Consider the following 19,236-nt stretch of genomic DNA (forward strand, 5'->3'; position numbering starts at 1 on the left):
GATCGCGTGGTGAGGCCACTATAAACACCTCCCAAATCCTAAGGTGGGGTGCGCGCCGAAGGGATGCGTGGCTGGATGGAAGACCAGTTCCTAGCGGCTCCGTGGGGGTTCACCTTCATCCAGTGAACACAGACGTGGCGAATCTGCGGTACTCGAGCTGAAATTGTACTTCAATCCCAAAGTGCAATTTATCCACTTACCTTTATCCTTATCCTTATCCTTGTGATGAGCCGCCTCCTCGGAGTATCCTGAAATGATCCAAATTACTAGTCTATTCCTATCCTAAATAACCTATACTTACCCAATACTTACCTGGATGTGTGGCGTCCGTATATGTGTTTAAATTTCAGAATGAAGAGTGGTCACCTAAAACGTGTACCCCAGGCGGGTAATAATCCCGCCACTGACTCCGACCGGGTGAAAGCCCCGGTGGTCAGTGCTGGCCCCAAGGATTCTGGGGGGGGCCAGAACCGCTCCGGCGTTGAGGGCGCCGTGGAGGAGATGGAGGCGAGGGGGATGGAGAGTCCGTTTGCGAGGAGCGAGCGGATGCGGCGGTCTCCACCTGCTCGCAGGGAGACGGCTCCGGGGGAGATCTGGAGGTCTCTGGCGGTGTCGGAGGCGCTCCCTATTAGGAGGGCGTCGGAAGGGACGGTCAGCGCGCTGGGGGGGGAGGAGTTCTTCTCTGCCTTCTCCCTGGAGATGCCCCCACCCACCAGCACCCCTAGCCACAGGGGCAAGAGAAGGAGAGAGGCGGAGGAGAGCCTCTCCCAATCGACGGGGGAGACGGGAACGGCCCTGGAGGAGGCCGTGACGAGGGCGGAGGACCTGGAGCGGCTGCTCAAGAAGAGCTACAGGCCGAGCCAGGAACTCGTAAATGCTGTCTCGGGGCTGCGAAGTGTGATACGCAGAGCGGCCCGCGAGGACAGGACTGGGGAGGAGCTGGAGAGATTGAGGGAGGAGAATGGGTACCTTCGGAGGAGGATCGAGGTGGCGGAGAGGGATGGCAAGACTGTGAGGGAGATGGTAGACGGTGCCACCCAAACTGAATCTGCGGAGGAGAGGAAGGTCAGAGAGCAGAGGGAGCGGATCCACCGACTGGTTGCCTCTGGAGAGCTGCGTGCGGCGATCCGGGAGCGCTGGGAGGAGGGTCTGTTCTCTAACACGGAGCAGGTGAGTGGGGATCCTTATGGGGAGGGTTACGGGAGTGACCTGGGGATCATCGGGGGGGGTGAAACTTCCGCGGCACGGGGCGGGGTGCTAAGAATGCTCCCTGAACTGGAAGAGCTGGGGGAGGACCAGGAAGGAAGGGTGCCATTCTTGGTACAATCGTGCCGTCTGCGGAAAGGGGGGAGGACGGAGGAGAAGACGAGGTTCGTCTTCTACCGGCGGCTGAGTGGGGAGGTGACCCCGGAGGGTGTCTACGAGGCCCTGAGGGACCTCGTAGAGACCGCGAGGGAGGAGGGGAGAACCAGGGTGGTGGTTCCTCATATTCAGGGGACGGACCCCCAGAAGATGAGGAAGTTGGGGGAGCTAGCGGCGGAGGGAGGCGGAGTTACACTCCGCTTTTATCTGGCCGGGGCCGGGGAGAGCGGGACGGGGAGGGCCACCTCAAGGGAGGAGGAGGCCATCTTCGTCACCAGGGAGGCGGGGACGACCTACCTGGATGCCCTGAAAAGGGTACGCCAGGTGGTCGCGACCGGGGGGGGAGATGTGAAGGTGGGCACGGTCAGGGAAACCAAGAAGGGCGAGGTCCTTCTGACCGTGCCCAAGGGGGGGAAGGGGGAGAAGCTGAGGGAGCTTCTCTCCAAGGAACTGGGAGGGGGGCGTGTACGGGGGGGGACTGGGAGACCGGTGGCCTTCCTGGTATACGGCCTGGACGGGGTGACCACGGGGGAGGAGGTGGTAGGGGCGGTGGCGACCGCGGCGGGGGTGGAGCAGGGGCGGCTACGGCTGCTGAGCATCCGGCCCAGCTTCGGAAGCTGCCAAACCGCCACCATCCTAGTGGAGGCCGAGGTGGCGGCGAGCGTCCGGCGGATCGCGGATCTCCGGGTCGGCATCTCGAGATGCCGGCTGCGGGAGAGAAGGGAGTCCGGCCGATGCTACCGGTGCTGGCAGGGAGGCCACAAGGCCGGGGACTGCAAGGGGGAGGACCGCTCGCAGCTTTGCGCAAGGTGCGCGCAGGGGGGCCATAAGGCCGCCGCCTGCCAAGCGGAGCGGTACTGCCCCCTGTGCAAAAAAGGGGGGCACAGTGCTGGGGGGCCCGGGTGCGAGCCCAAGCCCAAGGGGGAAACCGGAGCCAAGGGAGGACCCAAGGCTGAGGGTGAGCCCAAGGCCAAGGGGGAACCCAAGGCCAAGGGCGAACCCAAAGCCAAGGGAAAACCCAAGGCGAAGGGGGAGCCCAAGGGCGAGGGGTCGGAGGACACCCCGACGATGAAGCAGAGGCCGGTGGCGGCCTCCACCCCCAGAGGGGAGCAGGACGGGGACGACTCTCCATCAACCAGCTACCTGCGGTCGCTGGTGGCCGATGGAGATGGAGGAGCCGTGGAAGGGACGGGGAAGGACTAGGAGCGGACACGGGTGAGTGTGCGTGAATGTGAGTGTGAGTGTTGGTGTGGGTCTGTAAGGGGTCATGGCGTCGGACAGGGAACTGCGGTGCCTGCAGATCAACCTGGACAGGGGCCGTCTCGCGATGGACCTCATGTACCAGGTGATCAGAGAGCAGGGCATCCACGTGGTGCTCGGTCAGGAACCGTGCGTGGCCGAAGGGGGCCTAGTAAGGGACAGGTGCGACGACGCTTTCATCTGGCTTGCGCCGGGTGTGAGCGTGCAGTCAATCCACCGAGACCGGGGGTTCGTTGCAGCGGAGCTGGACGGTGTCACTCTCGTCTCCGCGTACTTCTCTCCGAACCGGACCACTGCTTCATTCGAGGCGTGGATTCGGCGACTGGAGGGGTATGTCAGGGGGCGTGACGGCAGGAAGGTTCTCATCGCTGGGGACCTGAACGCCAAGAGTGGGCGGTTCGGCTCCTGGGTGACGAATGCCTACGGACGGGTCCTGGAAGAGTTCCTGGAGGCCGTGGAACTCGTCCCCATCAACACCGGGGGCGAGTGGACGTTCGGGAACCGGAACGGCAGGTCGCTGATTGACGTGACCATGGCAGGTACGACTGTGCATGGTTGCGTGCGTGATTGGAATGTTGAAGTGGGAATGGAGAGCGGAAGTGGCCACAGGTACATCTCCTATCGCTTGACGCGTGGGGGAACTGTACCTGTTGGCGTGGATAGAAGTGAGAAGAAGGTAGGATGGAAAGTGAACGAGAAGGGGTTAGGGCGATTGAGCCAGTACGTGATGGTGCATGACGGTCTGGGCGAAGTGGAAACTCCCGAAGGAATAGTTCGGGAGATAAGCGAAGCTTGTGACCGGTGTTTAAGGAAGCGTGAGAGTGGGAATGCGAAACGAGAGGTGTACTGGTGGAATGAAGAGGTCGCCGAAAGGCGGAAAGCATGTGTGAGAGCAAGAAGGAAGTGGACGAGAGAGAGAGGAAGGGGGCGGCACCGGTCTAGATCCGAAACGGAGGAGACCGAGGCAGCCGACAGGTATAAAAGTGAAAAGAAGGCTCTCAAGGCGTCCGTAAGGAAGGCCAAGAGAGATGAGTGGAATCGTGTGTGTGCGGAGCTGGAAACGGACGTCTGGGGACTCGGCTACAAGATTGTGGCCGGGAAACTTGGCCGACTGAGAAGTGGTCCCCTGCCCACGGCAGAAATGCACAGGCAGGTGGACACGCTGTTCCCGGTGAAGCCGCGGGTAATGTGGGAAAAGGTGCGGGTAGTGCCGGATGACGTGCCTCGGGTTACGGCGGAGGAGATTCGCCGGGCGGTCGGGGAACTCAAGAGCCGCAAGGCTCCGGGACTGGACGGAATACCGAACGAGGTCTTGAAGCTGTATCTTGGGGCAGTGCCCCAGGGTATGGTGGGTTGCGTGAATCGCATCTTGACCTCGGGCGAGTACCCTAAGGTTTGGAAGAGGACTCGACTCGTGCTGGTGGAGAAACCGAAGCGTGATCCGGGTGCGGAGGCCACGTACCGGCCCATATGCCTTGTGGACGGACTCGGGAAAGTGGCGGAAAAGGTGGTCAAGACCAGATTGCTGGAAGAAGCGACGAGGTATGGCATGATTGATGAGAGACAGTATGGGTTCGTTAAGGGCAGGAGCACCCTGGACGCCATGCGGTCTGTCATGCAGGTCGTGGAGGGGATCAGGAGGAAAAGTTACACGCATGCGGGCTTCTGCGTCATGGTAACGATAGATGTGAAGAACGCTTTTAACAGTGCACCGTGGGACCTCATCATGAATGTGTTGAGGAGGTCCCCGATGAGCGGGTACCTCTTGAACGTAGTTCAGTCGTACCTGCATGCTCGGGTTTTGGTGTTGCCAGACGGGGGGGTCCGAGAGTTGTCGTGTGGGGTGCCTCAGGGGTCTGTGCTGGGCCCCGTCTTGTGGAACCTCTACTACGACGGGATACTGACGGCCGGGTACCCGCGTGGAGTCACTCCGGTGGCTTACGCGGACGACCTGGCGTTGGTGGTCACGGCGGGGGACGGGGAAACCCTAGAGACGCGGACTAGGCAGGCCATGGAACTGGTCGCCGATACGTTCGAAAGCATGGGACTTAGCATGGCCACGGAGAAAACCGAAATGGTTCTCCTGGCCGGGCGAAGGAAAATAAGGAGTATGAGTCTGAGAGTGGACGACGTCTCGTACGAGACGAAAGAATGCGTGAAGTACCTGGGAGTGTGGTTCAGCAGAAATGCTCGCTTCGGTGAGCATGCGCGCCGGACCACCGAAAAGGTATCTAGAGTGATTGGGAAGCTCGAAGGCATTTTGCCTAGAGTCGGTGGATTGGGGTATGAAAGACGGAGGTTGATGGTGATGGCGGCATCGTCGGTTCTGCTGTACGCAGCTCCTGTCTGGAAGACGGAGATGACGTGCGGCAAGTACGTGGCCATCCTGGAGAGGGCAAATCGTTTGCTCGCGCTCCGGGTGGCCAGTGCCTACAGAACGGCACCAACCGAGGCGGTGTTAGTTTTGGCCAAGATACCTCCGGTGCGGATTAGAGTACTAGAGAGAAGTATGCTGAGTGAAGGTGAAGGTAGGAGCGAGGTGAAAGAATGGGTGATGAGAGAATGGGAGAAGGACTGGGAGAAGTATGAGGGCTGGATTAAAACCTTCATACCCCGGATCCGGATCTGGTACGAGTGTGAGTGGAGTAAGAGCGGGTATGCGCTGTCACAGGTATTTACCGGGCACGGTGTGTTTGGTAAGTATCTGAAGCGCATCGGGGTGGAGAGGAGTGCGCGTTGCTGGTTCTGCGATGCGAATGAGGACACACCGGAGCATACGCTCTGGGAATGTCCAGAATGGGAGGGCTATCGGGTGGAGGCCAGGGAGAGCGGACTCGACCTGGACCGAAACAAGATAGGAAATGAATTGGTGGATAGTGAGAGAAAATGGGAAGCATTTGTGGGCCTGACGGAAAAAATCCTGAAGGCCAAGATTGCAAGGGAGAACGAGAGGAAGAAAAGTGGGGTGCGTGTCCGCACCTAGTCTGGGAGATCGAGGAAGCCCCGATGTAATGCCGAAAGGCGGTCCCGGGGCAGAAGAGGGGAGGTGGGTTTAGTGGGTAGGCGGGCGACGTAATGGTCGGTCGAATCCCACACTACCCGGCTGTGGACCAAGTCGGGTGTCTTAAGAAGATTCCCTCCTCCTCGCAAAAAAAAAAAAAAAAAAAAAAAAAAAAAAAAAAAAAAAAAAAAAAAAAAAAAAAAAAAAAAAAAAAAAAAAAAGGTTAGTTCAGGTTAGTTCAGGTTAGTTCAGGTTAGTTCAGGTTAGTTCAGGTTAGTTCAGGTTAGTTCAGGTTAGTTCAGGTTAGTTCAGGTTAGTTCAGGTTAGTTCAGGTTAGTTCAGGTTAGTTCAGGTTAGTTCAGGTTAGTTCAGGTTAGTTCAGGTTAGTTCAGGTTAGTTCAGGTTAGTTCAGGTTAGTTCAGGTTAGTTCAGGTTAGTTCAGGTTAGTTCAGGTTAGTTCAGGTTAGTTCAGGTTAGTTCAGGTTAGTTCAGGTTAGTTCAGGTTAGTTCAGGTTAGTTCAGGTTAGTTCAGGTTAGTTCAGGTTAGTTCAGGTTAGTTCAGGTTAGTTCAGGTTAGTTCAGGTTAGTTCAGGTTAGTTCAGGTTAGTTCAGGTTAGTTCAGGTTAGTTCAGGTTAGTTCAGGTTAGTTCAGGTTAGTTCAGGTTAGTTCAGGTTAGTTCAGGTTAGTTCAGGTTAGTTCAGGTTAGTTCAGGTTAGTTCAGGTTAGTTCAGGTTAGTTCAGGTTAGTTCAGGTTAGTTCAGGTTAGTTCAGGTTAGTTCAGGTTAGTTCAGGTTAGTTCAGGTTAGTTCAGGTTAGTTCAGGTTAGTTCAGGTTAGTTCAGGTTAGTTCAGGTTAGTTCAGGTTAGTTCAGGTTAGTTCAGGTTAGTTCAGGTTAGTTCAGGTTAGTTCAGGTTAGTTCAGGTTAGTTCAGGTTAGTTCAGGTTAGTTCAGGTTAGTTCAGGTTAGTTCAGGTTAGTTCAGGTTAGTTCAGGTTAGTTCAGGTTAGTTCAGGTTAGTTCAGGTTAGTTCAGGTTAGTTCAGGTTAGTTCAGGTTAGTTCAGGTTAGTTCAGGTTAGTTCAGGTTAGTTCAGGTTAGTTCAGGTTAGTTCAGGTTAGTTCAGGTTAGTTCAGGTTAGTTCAGGTTAGTTCAGGTTAGTTCAGGTTAGTTCAGGTTAGTTCAGGTTAGTTCAGGTTAGTTCAGGTTAGTTCAGGTTAGTTCAGGTTAGTTCAGGTTAGTTCAGGTTAGTTCAGGTTAGTTCAGGTTAGTTCAGGTTAGTTCAGGTTAGTTCAGGTTAGTTCAGGTTAGTTCAGGTTAGTTCAGGTTAGTTCAGGTTAGTTCAGGTTAGTTCAGGTTAGTTCAGGTTAGTTCAGGTTAGTTCAGGTTAGTTCAGGTTAGTTCAGGTTAGTTCAGGTTAGTTCAGGTTAGTTCAGGTTAGTTCAGGTTAGTTCAGGTTAGTTCAGGTTAGTTCAGGTGCCCGTGGATTGAGCAATCTATCGGGCGCGTCCCCCGGTTGGCGGATAGGGGAACGGCCAGGACTTCTTGCGAGGTCACTGGTTAGTGGGAGTGATAAGTGATGGCTTCAGCTTAAAAACTGCAAGTCCGGAACGAAAACTTCCGCCGTGGACCAGCTTAACAAACCGTAAACAGCTGATGGATTTCGGCAACGGGGGCAAGGATGTCTTCGGGGCCGGGGTGGGTCAGGTGAACGGGGATCTCCTTGGGGATCGAGTGGTGAGGCCACTATAACACCTCCCAATTCTCGTGGCATGGCGCGCGCCCAAGAGATGCAAGGATGGGGGGAAGCCCAGTCCTCAGCGGCCTCGAAGGGGTCCACCCTGTGGATACGGGCTTGGCGAGCGCGCGGTACCTTAGCTGAAATTGTACTTACCTCACAGAGTGCAACTTCTCCCAACTTACCTGTCGTCCTTAGAAAATCCAACTCTTCGGGGTATCCTGTTCTTCCAACAACTTCCAAGGAGCAAACCGCAAACAGCCGATGGGTCTTGGTGGGGGCTGCAGTGACGTGGTCAACATCCGGGACGATTGGGTGCGCGGGGATCCTTTGGGGTCGTGTGGTGAGGCCACTATAAATACCTCCCAAATCCTAAGGTGGGGTGCGCGCTGAAGGGATGCGTGGCTGGATGGAAGACCAGTTCCTAGCGGCTCCGTTGGGGTTCACATTCATCCAGTGAACACAGACGTGGCGAACCTGCGGTACTCGAGCTGAAATTGTACTTCAATCCCAAAGTGCGATTTGTCCACTTACCTTATCCTTGTGATGAACCGCCTCTTCGGAGTATCCTGAAAATTATCCAAATTACTAGTCTAATCCTATCACAAATAACCTATACTTACCCAATACTTACCTGGATGATGTGATGTCCGTGTGTGTTGAAACCTGCAAAAAAAAATGGAAATGAGTGACTTTAAGAAACGTGTACCTCAGGCGGGTGCTAATCCCGTCGCCGGTTCCGACCGGGTGAAAGCCCCGGTGGCCGGCGCAGGCCCCATGGATTCTGGGGGGGGCCGAAGCCACTTAAGGAAGGGTAGCCTGCCGGACAGGCTAGAGGGTATGGAGCTGAGGGAGGGGTTCGCAAGGAGCTCCAAGCTCAAACGAACCCCACCGAAGGAGAAGAAAGGAATTGAGGACAAGGGCAAGGACATGGACAAGGACAAGGACAATGAGAGGACTGGACCGGAAACGAGGGGGCAGGTAAGGAGGGCGAGTGAGGGGGCAATGAGGGAGGAACTCTCCTTTGCCTTCTCGGAAGAGATGCCTCCACCTGCGAGTACCCCGAAACGGGGAAAGCGGAGGAGGGCGGAGGAGAGTTTCTCCCTTTCCTTTACAGGAACGGCGATGGAGGAGGCGATCGCGAGGGTGGGGGACCTCGATCGCCTCCTCAAGGAGGGATACAGACCGAGGCAGGACGTGGTCAATGCTGTGTCGGGCCTGATGACCGTGCTGCGAAAAGTGGCGCGGTCGGAGCGCACGTCAACGGCGGAGACGGGACTGGAGGAAGGTGAGATGGCCAGACTGCGAGAGGAGAATGGGGCCCTGAGGGAGAGAGTTGCGGCATTGGAGAGGGAGGGGAGGACGGTGGCAGAGACTAACACCTGCGCCGTCCAAACTGAAACGGAGGAGGAGAGGAGGACGAAAGAGCAAGGCGAGCGGATCCGCAGCCTGGTGGCGTCCGGGGAGCTGCGCGCGGCGATCCGGGAGCGCTGGGAGGCGGGTCTGTTCCAGCAGACGGAGGTCGCTCACGGGGACCCCTTTTCGGAGGGTTACCGGAGTGACCTCTGCGTCATCGTGGGGGAAGGGGAGAGTCCCCTGAAGGAGAGGGCGCTGGCCATGCTGCCGGAGCTGGGGGAGATGGGGGAGGACCACGAGGCAGGGGTAATGCCCTTCCTTGTGCAATCCTGTAGATTGCGGAAGGGGGGCAGGACGGAAACGCTGGAGCGCTTCGTCTTCTACCGCCAACTGCGTGGGGGGCTGGATCCCGAGGCGGTCTTTGGAACGCTGAGGGAGCTGGTAAGGACCGCGCGGGGGGAGGGGAGGGCGAGGGTGGTCGTCCCCCAGGTACCCGGGTCGGACCCGGGTAAGCTGAGGAAGCTGGGGGAGCTTGCGGCGGATGGGAGCGGGGTAATACTCCGCTTCTATCTGCCAGGCAAGGGGGGGAGCGGGGAGAGGATGGCCTCCTCAAAGGAAGAGGAGGTCATCCTAGTGAGTAGGGAGGAGGGAACCACCTACCTGGAGGCGCTGAAGAAGGTGCGCCAGGTGGTGGCAACCGGAGGGGATGGGGTGAAGGTAGGCACGGTCCGAGAGACGAGGAAGGGTGAGGTCCTTCTGACCGTGCCCAGGGGGGGGAAGGGGGAGCAGCTCCGGGAGCTGCTCTCGAAGGAGCTGGGGGGAGGTCGAGTGAGGGGGGTGACTGGGCGTCCGGTGGCCTTCCTAGTGTACGGCCTGGATGGAGTGACCACGGGGGAGGAGGTGGTAGGGGCGGTGGCAACCGCAGCGGGGGTGGAGCAAGGGCGGCTACGGCTGCTGAGCCTCCGGCCTAGCTTCGGAAGCTGCCAAACCGCCACACTTCTGGTGGAGGCCGAGGCGGCGGCTAGTGTCCGGCGGGTCGCGGATCTCCGGGTCGGTATCTCGCGGTGCCGGCTGCGGGAGCGACGGGAGTCCGGCCGATGCTACCGCTGCTGGGAGGGAGGCCACAAGGCCGGGGAGTGTAAGGGGGAGGACCGCTCGCAGCTTTGCGCAAGGTGCGCGCAGGGGGGCCACAAGGCCGCCGCCTGCAAAGCGGAGCGGTACTGCCCCCTGTGCAAAAAGGGGGGGCACAGTGCTGGGGGGCCCGGGTGCGAGCCCAAGCCCAAGGGGGAAACCGGAGCCAAGGGAGGACCCAAGGCTGAGGGTGAGCCCAAGGCCAAGGGGGAACCCAAGGCCAAGGGCGAACCCAAAGCCAAGGGAAAACCCAAGGCGAAGGGGGAGCCCAGGGGCGAGGGGTCGGAGGGCACCCCGAGGATGGGGCAGAGGCCGGTGGCGGCCTCCACACCCAGGGCGGAGCAGGACGGCGAGGACTCACCCTCAACCAGCTTCCTGCGGTCGCTGGTGGTCGAGGGAGATGGAGGAGCCGTGGAAGGGACGGGGAAGGACTAGGAGTGGACACGGGTGAGTGTGCGTGAGTGTGCGTGTGAGTGTTGGTGTGGGTATGTATGGGGTCATGGCGTCGGACAGGGAACTGCGGTGCCTGCAGATCAACCTGGACAGGGGCCGTCTCGCGATGGACCTCATGTACCAGGTGATCAGAGAGCAGGGCATCCACGTGGTGCTCGGTCAGGAACCGTGCGTGGCCGAAGGGAGCCTAGTAAGGGACAGGTGCGACGACGCTTTCATCTGGCTTGCGCCGGGTGTGAGCGTGAAGTCAATCCACCGAGACCGGGGGTTCGTTGCAGCGGAGCTGGACGGCGTCACTCTCGTCTCCGCGTACTTCTCTCCGAACCGGACCGCTGCTTCATTCGAGGCGTGGATTCGGCGACTGGAGGGGTATGTCAGGGGGCGTGACGGCAGGAAGGTTCTCATCGCTGGGGACCTGAACGCCAAGAGTGGGCGGTTCGGCTCCTGGGTGACGAATGCCTACGGACGGGTCCTGGAAGAGTTCCTGGAGGCCGTGGAACTCGTCCCCATCAACACCGGGGGCGAGTGGACGTTCGGGAACCGGAACGGCAGGTCGCTGATTGACGTGACCATGGCAGGTACGACTGTGCATGGTTGCGTGCGTGATTGGAATGTTGAAGTGGGAATGGAGAGCGGAAGTGGCCACAGGTACATCTCCTATCGCTTGACGCGAGGGGGAACTGTACCTGCTGGCGTGGACAGTAGTGAGAAGAAGGTAGGATGGAAAGTGAACGAGAAGGGGTTAGGGCGATTGAGCCAGTACGTGATGGTGCATGACGGTCTGGGCGAAGTGGAAACTCCCGAAGGAATAGTTCGGGAGATAAGCGAAGCTTGTGACCGGTGTTTAAGGAAACGTGAGTGTGGGAATGCGAAACGAGAGGTGTACTGGTGGAATGAAGAGGTCGCCGAAAGGCGGAAAGCATGTGTGAGAGCAAGAAGGAAGTGGACGAGAGAGAGAGGAAGGGGGCGGCACCGGTCTAGATCCGAAACGGGCGAGACCGAGGCAGCCGACAGGTATAAAAGTGAAAAGAAGGCTCTCAAGGCGTCCGTAAGGAAGGCCAAGAGAGATGAGTGGAATCGTGTGTGTGCGGAGCTGGAAACGGACGTCTGGGGACTCGGCTACAAGATTGTGGCCGGGAAACTTGGCCGACTGAGAAGTGGTCCCCTGCCCACGGCAGAAATGCACAGGCAGGTGGACACGCTGTTCCCGGTGAAGCCGCGGGTAATGTGGGAAAAGGTGCGGGTAGTGCCGGATGACGTGCCTCGGGTTACGGCGGAGGAGATCCGCCGGGCGGTCGGGGAACTCAAGAGCCGCAAGGCTCCGGGACTGGATGGAATACCGAACGAGGTCTTGAAGCTGTATCTTGGGGCAGTGCCCCAGGGTATGGTGGGTTGCGTGAATCGCATCTTGACCTCGGGCGATTACCCTAAGGTTTGGAAGAGGACTCGACTCGTGCTGGTGGAGAAGCCGAAGCGTGATCCGGGTGCGGAGGCCACGTACCGGCCCATATGCCTAGTGGACGGACTCGGGAAAGTGGCGGAAAAGGTGGTCAAGACCAGATTGCTGGAAGAAGCGACGAGGTATGGAATGATTGATGAGAGACAATATGGGTTCGTTAAGGGCAGGAGCACCCTGGACGCCATGCGGTCTGTCATGCAGGTCGTGGAGGGGATCAGGAGGAAAAGTTACACGCATGCGGGCTTCTGCGTCATGGTAACGATAGATGTGAAGAACGCTTTCAATAGTGCACCGTGGGACCTCATCATGAATGTGTTGAGGAGGTCCGCGGTGAGCGGGTACCTCTTGAACGTAGTTCAGTCGTACCTGCATGCTCGGGTTTTGGTGTTGCCAGACGGGGGGGTCCGAGAGTTGTCGTGTGGGGTGCCTCAGGGGTCTGTGCTGGGCCCCGTCTTGTGGAACCTCTACTACGACGGGATACTGACGGCCGGGTACCCGCGTGGAGTCACTCCGGTGGCTTACGCGGACGACCTGGCGTTGGTGGTCACGGCGGGGGACGGGGAAACCCTAGAGGCGCGGACTAGGCAGGCCATGGAACTGGTCGCCGATACGTTCGAACGCATGGGACTTAGCATGGCCACGGAAAAAACCGAGATGGTTCTCCTGGCCGGGCGAAGGAAAATAAGGAGTATGAGTCTGAGAGTGGACGACGTCTCGTACGAGACGAAAGAATGCGTGAAGTACCTGGGAGTGTGGTTCAGCAGAAATGCTCGCTTCGGTGAGCATGCGCGCCGGACCGCCGAAAAGGTATCTAGAGTGATTGGGAAGCTCGAAGGCATTTTGCCTAGAGTAGGTGGATTGGGGTATGAAAGACGGAGGTTGATGGTGATGGCGGCATCGTCGGTTCTGCTGTACGCAGCTCCTGTCTGGAAGACGGAGATGACGTGCGGCAAGTACGTGGCCATCCTGGAGAGGGCAAATCGTTTGCTCGCACTCCGGGTGGCCAGTGCCTACAGAACGGCACCAACCGAGGCGGTGTTAGCTTTGGCCAAGATACCTCCGGTGCGGATTAGAGTACTAGAGAGAAGTATGCTGAGTGAAGGTGAAGGTAGGAGCGAGGTGAAAGAATGGGTGATGAGAGAATGGGAGAAGGACTGGGAGAAGTATGAGGGCTGGATTAAAACCTTCATACCCCGGATCCGGATCTGGTACGAGTGTGAGTGGAGTAAGAGCGGGTATGCGCTGTCACAGGTATTTACCGGGCACGGTGTGTTTGGTAAGTATCTGAAGCGCATCGGGGTGGAGAGGAGTGCGCGTTGCTGGTTCTGCGATGCGAATGAGGACACACCGGAGCATACGCTCTGGGAATGTCCAGAATGGGAGGGCTATCGGGTGGAGGCCAGGGAGAGCGGACTCGACCTGGACCGAAACAAGATAGGAAATGAATTGGTGGATAGTGAGAGAAAATGGGAAGCATTTGTGGGCCTGACGGAAAAAATCCTGAAGGCCAAGATTGCAAGGGAGAACGAGAGGAAGAAAAGTGGGGTGCGTGTCCGCACCTAGTCTGGGAGAACGAGGAAGCCCCGATGTAATGCCGAAAGGCGGTCCCGGGGCAGAAGAGGGGAGGTGGGTTTAGTGGGTAGGCGGGCGACGTAATGGTCGGTCGAATCCCACACTACCCGGCTGTGGACCAAGTCGGGTGTCTTAAGAAGATTCCCTCCTCCTCGCAAAAAAAAAAAAAAAAAAAAAAAAAAAAAAAAAAAAAAAAAAAAAAAAAAAAAAAAAAAAAAAAAAAAAAAAAAAAAAAAAAAAAAAAGGTTAGTTCAGGTTAGTTCAGGTTAGTTCAGGTTAGTTCAGGTTAGTTCAGGTTAGTTCAGGTTAGTTCAGGTTAGTTCAGGTTAGTTCAGGTTAGTTCAGGTTAGTTCAGGTTAGTTCAGGTTAGTTCAGGTTAGTTCAGGTTAGTTCAGGTTAGTTCAGGTTAGTTCAGGTTAGTTCAGGTTAGTTCAGGTTAGTTCAGGTTAGTTCAGGTTAGTTCAGGTTAGTTCAGGTTAGTTCAGGTTAGTTCAGGTTAGTTCAGGTTAGTTCAGGTTAGTTCAGGTTAGTTCAGGTTAGTTCAGGTTAGTTCAGGTTAGTTCAGGTTAGTTCAGGTTAGTTCAGGTTAGTTCAGGTTAGTTCAGGTTAGTTCAGGTTAGTTCAGGTTAGTTCAGGTTAGTTCAGGTTAGTTCAGGTTAGTTCAGGTTAGTTCAGGTTAGTTCAGGTTAGTTCAGGTTAGTTCAGGTTAGTTCAGGTTAGTTCAGGTTAGTTCAGGTTAGTTCAGGTTAGTTCAGGTTAGTTCAGGTTAGTTCAGGTTAGTTCAGGTTAGTTCAGGTTAGTTCAGGTTAGTTCAGGTTAGTTCAGGTTAGTTCAGGTTAGTTCAGGTTAGTTCAGGTTAGTTCAGGTTAGTTCAGGTTAGTTCAGGTTAGTTCAGGTTAGTTCAGGTTAGTTCAGGTTAGTTCAGGTTAGTTCAGGTTAGTTCAGGTTAGTTCAGGTTAGTTCAGGTTAGTTCAGGTTAGTTCAGGTTAGTTCAGGTTAGTTCAGGTTAGTTCAGGTTAGTTCAGGTTAGTTCAGGTTAGTTCAGGTTAGTTCAGGTTAGTTCAGGTTAGTTCAGGTTAGTTCAGGTTAGTTCAGGTTAGTTCAGGTTAGTTCAGGTTAGTTCAGGTTAGTTCAGGTTAGTTCAGGTTAGTTCAGGTTAGTTCAGGTTAGTTCAGGTTAGTTCAGGTTAGTTCAGGTTAGTTCAGGTTAGTTCAGGTTAGTTCAGGTTAGTTCAGGTTAGTTCAGGTTAGTTCAGGTTAGTTCAGGTTAGTTCAGGTTAGTTCAGGTTAGTTCAGGTTAGTTCAGGTTAGTTCAGGTTAGTTCAGGTTAGTTCAGGTTAGTTCAGGTTAGTTCAGGTTAGTTCAGGTTAGTTCAGGTTAGTTCAGGTTAGTTCAGGTTAGTTCAGGTTAGTTCAGGTTAGTTCAGGTTAGTTCAGGTTAGTTCAGGTTAGTTCAGGTTAGTTCAGGTTAGTTCAGGTTAGTTCAGGTTAGTTCAGGTTAGTTCAGGTTAGTTCAGGTTAGTTCAGGTTAGTTCAGGTTAGTTCAGGTTAGTTCAGGTTAGTTCAGGTTAGTTCAGGTTAGTTCAGGTTAGTTCAGGTTAGTTCAGGTTAGTTCAGGTTAGTTCAGGTTAGTTCAGGTTAGTTCAGGTTAGTTCAGGTTAGTTCAGGTTAGTTCAGGTTAGTTCAGGTTAGTTCAGGTTAGTTCAGGTTAGTTCAGGTTAGTTCAGGTTAGTTCAGGTTAGTTCAGGTTAGTTCAGGTTAGTTCAGGTTAGTTCAGGTTAGTTCAGGTTAGTTCAGGTTAGTTCAGGTTAGTTCAGGTTAGTTCAGGTTAGTTCAGGTTAGTTCAGGTTAGTTCAGGTTAGTTCAGGTTAGTTCAGGTTAGTTCAGGTTAGTTCAGGTTAGTTCAGGTTAGTTCAGGTTAGTTCAGGTTAGTTCAGGTTAGTTCAGGTTAGTTCAGGTTAGTTCAGGTTAGTTCAGGTTAGTTCAGGTTAGTTCAGGTTAGTTCAGGTTAGTTCAGGTTAGTTCAGGTTAGTTCAGGTTAGTTCAGGTTAGTTCAGGTTAGTTCAGGTTAGTTCAGGTTAGTTCAGGTTAGTTCAGGTTAGTTCAGGTTAGTTCAGGTTAGTTCAGGTTAGTTCAGGTTAGTTCAGGTTAGTTCAGGTTAGTTCAGGTTAGTTCAGGTTAGTTCAGGTTAGTTCAGGTTAGTTCAGGTTAGTTCAGGTTAGTTCAGGTTAGTTCAGGTTAGTTCAGGTTAGTTCAGGTTAGTTCAGGTTAGTTCAGGTTAGTTCAGGTTAGTTCAGGTTAGTTCAGGTTAGTTCAGGTTAGTTCAGGTTAGTTCAGGTTAGTTCAGGTTAGTTCAGGTTAGTTCAGGTTAGTTCAGGTTAGTTCAGGTTAGTTCAGGTTAGTTCAGGTTAGTTCAGGTTAGTTCAGGTTAGTTCAGGTTAGTTCAGGTTAGTTCAGGTTAGTTCAGGTTAGTTCAGGTTAGTTCAGGTTAGTTCAGGTTAGTTCAGGTTAGTTCAGGTTAGTTCAGGTTAGTTCAGGTTAGTTCAGGTTAGTTCAGGTTAGTTCAGGTTAGTTCAGGTTAGTTCAGGTTAGTTCAGGTTAGTTCAGGTTAGTTCAGGTTAGTTCAGGTTAGTTCAGGTTAGTTCAGGTTAGTTCAGGTTAGTTCAGGTTAGTTCAGGTTAGTTCAGGTTAGTTCAGGTTAGTTCAGGTTAGTTCAGGTTAGTTCAGGTTAGTTCAGGTTAGTTCAGGTTAGTTCAGGTTAGTTCAGGTTAGTTCAGGTTAGTTCAGGTTAGTTCAGGTTAGTTCAGGTTAGTTCAGGTTAGTTCAGGTTAGTTCAGGTTAGTTCAGGTTAGTTCAGGTTAGTTCAGGTTAGTTCAGGTTAGTTCAGGTTAGTTCAGGTTAGTTCAGGTTAGTTCAGGTTAGTTCAGGTTAGTTCAGGTTAGTTCAGGTTAGTTCAGGTTAGTTCAGGTTAGTTCAGGTTAGTTCAGGTTAGTTCAGGTTAGTTCAGGTTAGTTCAGGTTAGTTCAGGTTAGTTCAGGTTAGTTCAGGTTAGTTCAGGTTAGTTCAGGTTAGTTCAGGTTAGTTCAGGTTAGTTCAGGTTAGTTCAGGTTAGTTCAGGTTAGTTCAGGTTAGTTCAGGTTAGTTCAGGTTAGTTCAGGTTAGTTCAGGTTAGTTCAGGTTAGTTCAGGTTAGTTCAGGTTAGTTCAGGTTAGTTCAGGTTAGTTCAGGTTAGTTCAGGTTAGTTCAGGTTAGTTCAGGTTAGTTCAGGTTAGTTCAGGTTAGTTCAGGTTAGTTCAGGTTAGTTCAGGTTAGTTCAGGTTAGTTCAGGTTAGTTCAGGTTAGTTCAGGTTAGTTCAGGTTAGTTCAGGTTAGTTCAGGTTAGTTCAGGTTAGTTCAGGTTAGTTCAGGTTAGTTCAGGTTAGTTCAGGTTAGTTCAGGTTAGTTCAGGTTAGTTCAGGTTAGTTCAGGTTAGTTCAGGTTAGTTCAGGTTAGTTCAGGTTAGTTCAGGTTAGTTCAGGTTAGTTCAGGTTAGTTCAGGTTAGTTCAGGTTAGTTCAGGTTAGTTCAGGTTAGTTCAGGTTAGTTCAGGTTAGTTCAGGTTAGTTCAGGTTAGTTCAGGTTAGTTCAGGTTAGTTCAGGTTAGTTCAGGTTAGTTCAGGTTAGTTCAGGTTAGTTCAGGTTAGTTCAGGTTAGTTCAGGTTAGTTCAGGTTAGTTCAGGTTAGTTCAGGTTAGTTCAGGTTAGTTCAGGTTAGTTCAGGTTAGTTCAGGTTAGTTCAGGTTAGTTCAGGTTAGTTCAGGTTAGTTCAGGTTAGTTCAGGTTAGTTCAGGTTAGTTCAGGTTAGTTCAGGTTAGTTCAGGTTAGTTCAGGTTAGTTCAGGTTAGTTCAGGTTAGTTCAGGTTAGTTCAGGTTAGTTCAGGTTAGTTCAGGTTAGTTCAGGTTAGTTCAGGTTAGTTCAGGTTAGTTCAGGTTAGTTCAGGTTAGTTCAGGTTAGTTCAGGTTAGTTCAGGTTAGTTCAGGTTAGTTCAGGTTAGTTCAGGTTAGTTCAGGTTAGTTCAGGTTAGTTCAGGTTAGTTCAGGTTAGTTCAGGTTAGTTCAGGTTAGTTCAGGTTAGTTCAGGTTAGTTCAGGTTAGTTCAGGTTAGTTCAGGTTAGTTCAGGTTAGTTCAGGTTAGTTCAGGTTAGTTCAGGTTAGTTCAGGTTAGTTCAGGTTAGTTCAGGTTAGTTCAGGTTAGTTCAGGTTAGTTCAGGTTAGTTCAGGTTAGTTCAGGTTAGTTCAGGTTAGTTCAGGTTAGTTCAGGTTAGTTCAGGTTAGTTCAGGTTAGTTCAGGTTAGTTCAGGTTAGTTCAGGTTAGTTCAGGTTAGTTCAGGTTAGTTCAGGTTAGTTCAGGTTAGTTCAGGTTAGTTCAGGTTAGTTCAGGTTAGTTCAGGTTAGTTCAGGTTAGTTCAGGTTAGTTCAGGTTAGTTCAGGTTAGTTCAGGTTAGTTCAGGTTAGTTCAGGTTAGTTCAGGTTAGTTCAGGTTAGTTCAGGTTAGTTCAGGTTAGTTCAGGTTAGTTCAGGTTAGTTCAGGTTAGTTCAGGTTAGTTCAGGTTAGTTCAGGTTAGTTCAGGTTAGTTCAGGTTAGTTCAGGTTAGTTCAGGTTAGTTCAGGTTAGTTCAGGTTAGTTCAGGTTAGTTCAGGTTAGTTCAGGTTAGTTCAGGTTAGTTCAGGTTAGTTCAGGTTAGTTCAGGTTCCCCCCCGTGGTGTCTCCACCTTGTCGTGGTGGGGGGGCTTAGTACGGCCGTCGGGCTGCCGACTCTTGCCGGGAACGGGAGGAGGCGGCGGACCGGGGAGACGTAAAACAAAGAGAGGCACAAAAAACCATGAGGATGAGCGATGAGGGTAATATTGTACCCCAGGCGGGTAAAAATCCCGTCGCTGGCTCCGACCGGGTGAGAGCCCCGGTGGCCGGCGCTGCCCCCACGGATTCTGGGGGGGGGCACTCACGCTTAACCCGTACGCGGAGACAGTTCATGGAGAGGCGTCCTTCGGACCCCTCCATGGGCTACTTCAGCGTGCGAGGAAGTGACGAGGAGGTGACGATGACGACCGCGACGACGACTGGGACGAAACGAAAGGTGGGAGACACGTCCCCTCTCTCCGGAGGAGGGGCGTATAAGAGGAAGGAGAGCTCGGAGATTCTCACCATCATCGAGGCCATAGGCCAGATTGAGATGCTAGTCACCGAGCTCGAGGGGAAGATTGAGCGCAATACTCAACGGGACATCAAGGAGATCACGGGGAAGATGCGCAAACAGACTGACTTGTTCAACCGGAACATCGTAAAGCAGTGGCTTGACGAGCACCGGTATGAACAAGTGGACAAAATGACAATGGAGACGGACACGAAGACTGACGGACGAACTGGACAGGGGGAGGGAAAAGAGGGGAGAGGCTGCTCTACTGCCTCGGTCGGTTGCCAGACCGAGACGGAGGAGCAGATGAGGGGGGAACTCCAAAGACTCAGGATCGGACAGCTTGTCAAAGACGACAGGCTGTCCGATGCTCTGAAGGAGCAGTGGGACGCGGGGATGTATACTGCCACCGAGGTCCGCCAAGGGGATCCGTTACAACACGGGTACGGGGCGGATCTGGGTGTCATTGTGGGGGCGGAGTCTAGCCCTCTCAGGGGGAGGGTCCTTCAACTCTTTCCGGAACTGGGAGAGCTGGACGACGCCGAGTGTGAAGGTTGGGGGGAGGGCGTTCCCTTCTTGCGCCAATCGTGCACGATGCGCAGGAGGGGGGCGCTCGAAACTAAGGAGAGGCACGTGTTCTTCAAGAAATTGAAGAGCACGGGCCCAAGAGAAGTGTTCGGAGCACTCCGGGCGCTTTTCATAACAATGGAGAGGGAGGGGAGAACTCGAGTCGTTATC

General features: G+C 53.7%; 2 protein-coding genes across 2 annotated transcripts; both read left to right on the forward strand.

Annotated features, from left to right (window-relative positions):
* The first annotated feature begins 351 nt into the window (after positions 1-351).
* On the forward strand, positions 352-2,565 carry LOC136418916 (uncharacterized). The gene has a single exon (XM_066405127.1). The coding sequence runs from the start codon at positions 352-354 to the stop codon at positions 2,563-2,565; it is 2,214 nt and encodes a 737-aa protein (XP_066261224.1).
* A 5,476-nt stretch (positions 2,566-8,041) lies between these two features.
* Positions 8,042-10,279, forward strand: LOC136418917 (uncharacterized). Its single transcript, XM_066405128.1, has one exon. It carries the CDS (start codon positions 8,042-8,044, stop codon positions 10,277-10,279), a length of 2,238 nt encoding a protein of 745 aa, XP_066261225.1.
* Positions 10,280-19,236: the final 8,957 nt, after the last annotated feature.

Source organism: Euwallacea similis, unplaced genomic scaffold (assembly GCF_039881205.1).
Source record: "Euwallacea similis isolate ESF13 unplaced genomic scaffold, ESF131.1 scaffold_45, whole genome shotgun sequence".
In the NCBI taxonomy this organism is placed as follows: Eukaryota; Metazoa; Arthropoda; class Insecta; order Coleoptera; family Curculionidae; genus Euwallacea; species Euwallacea similis.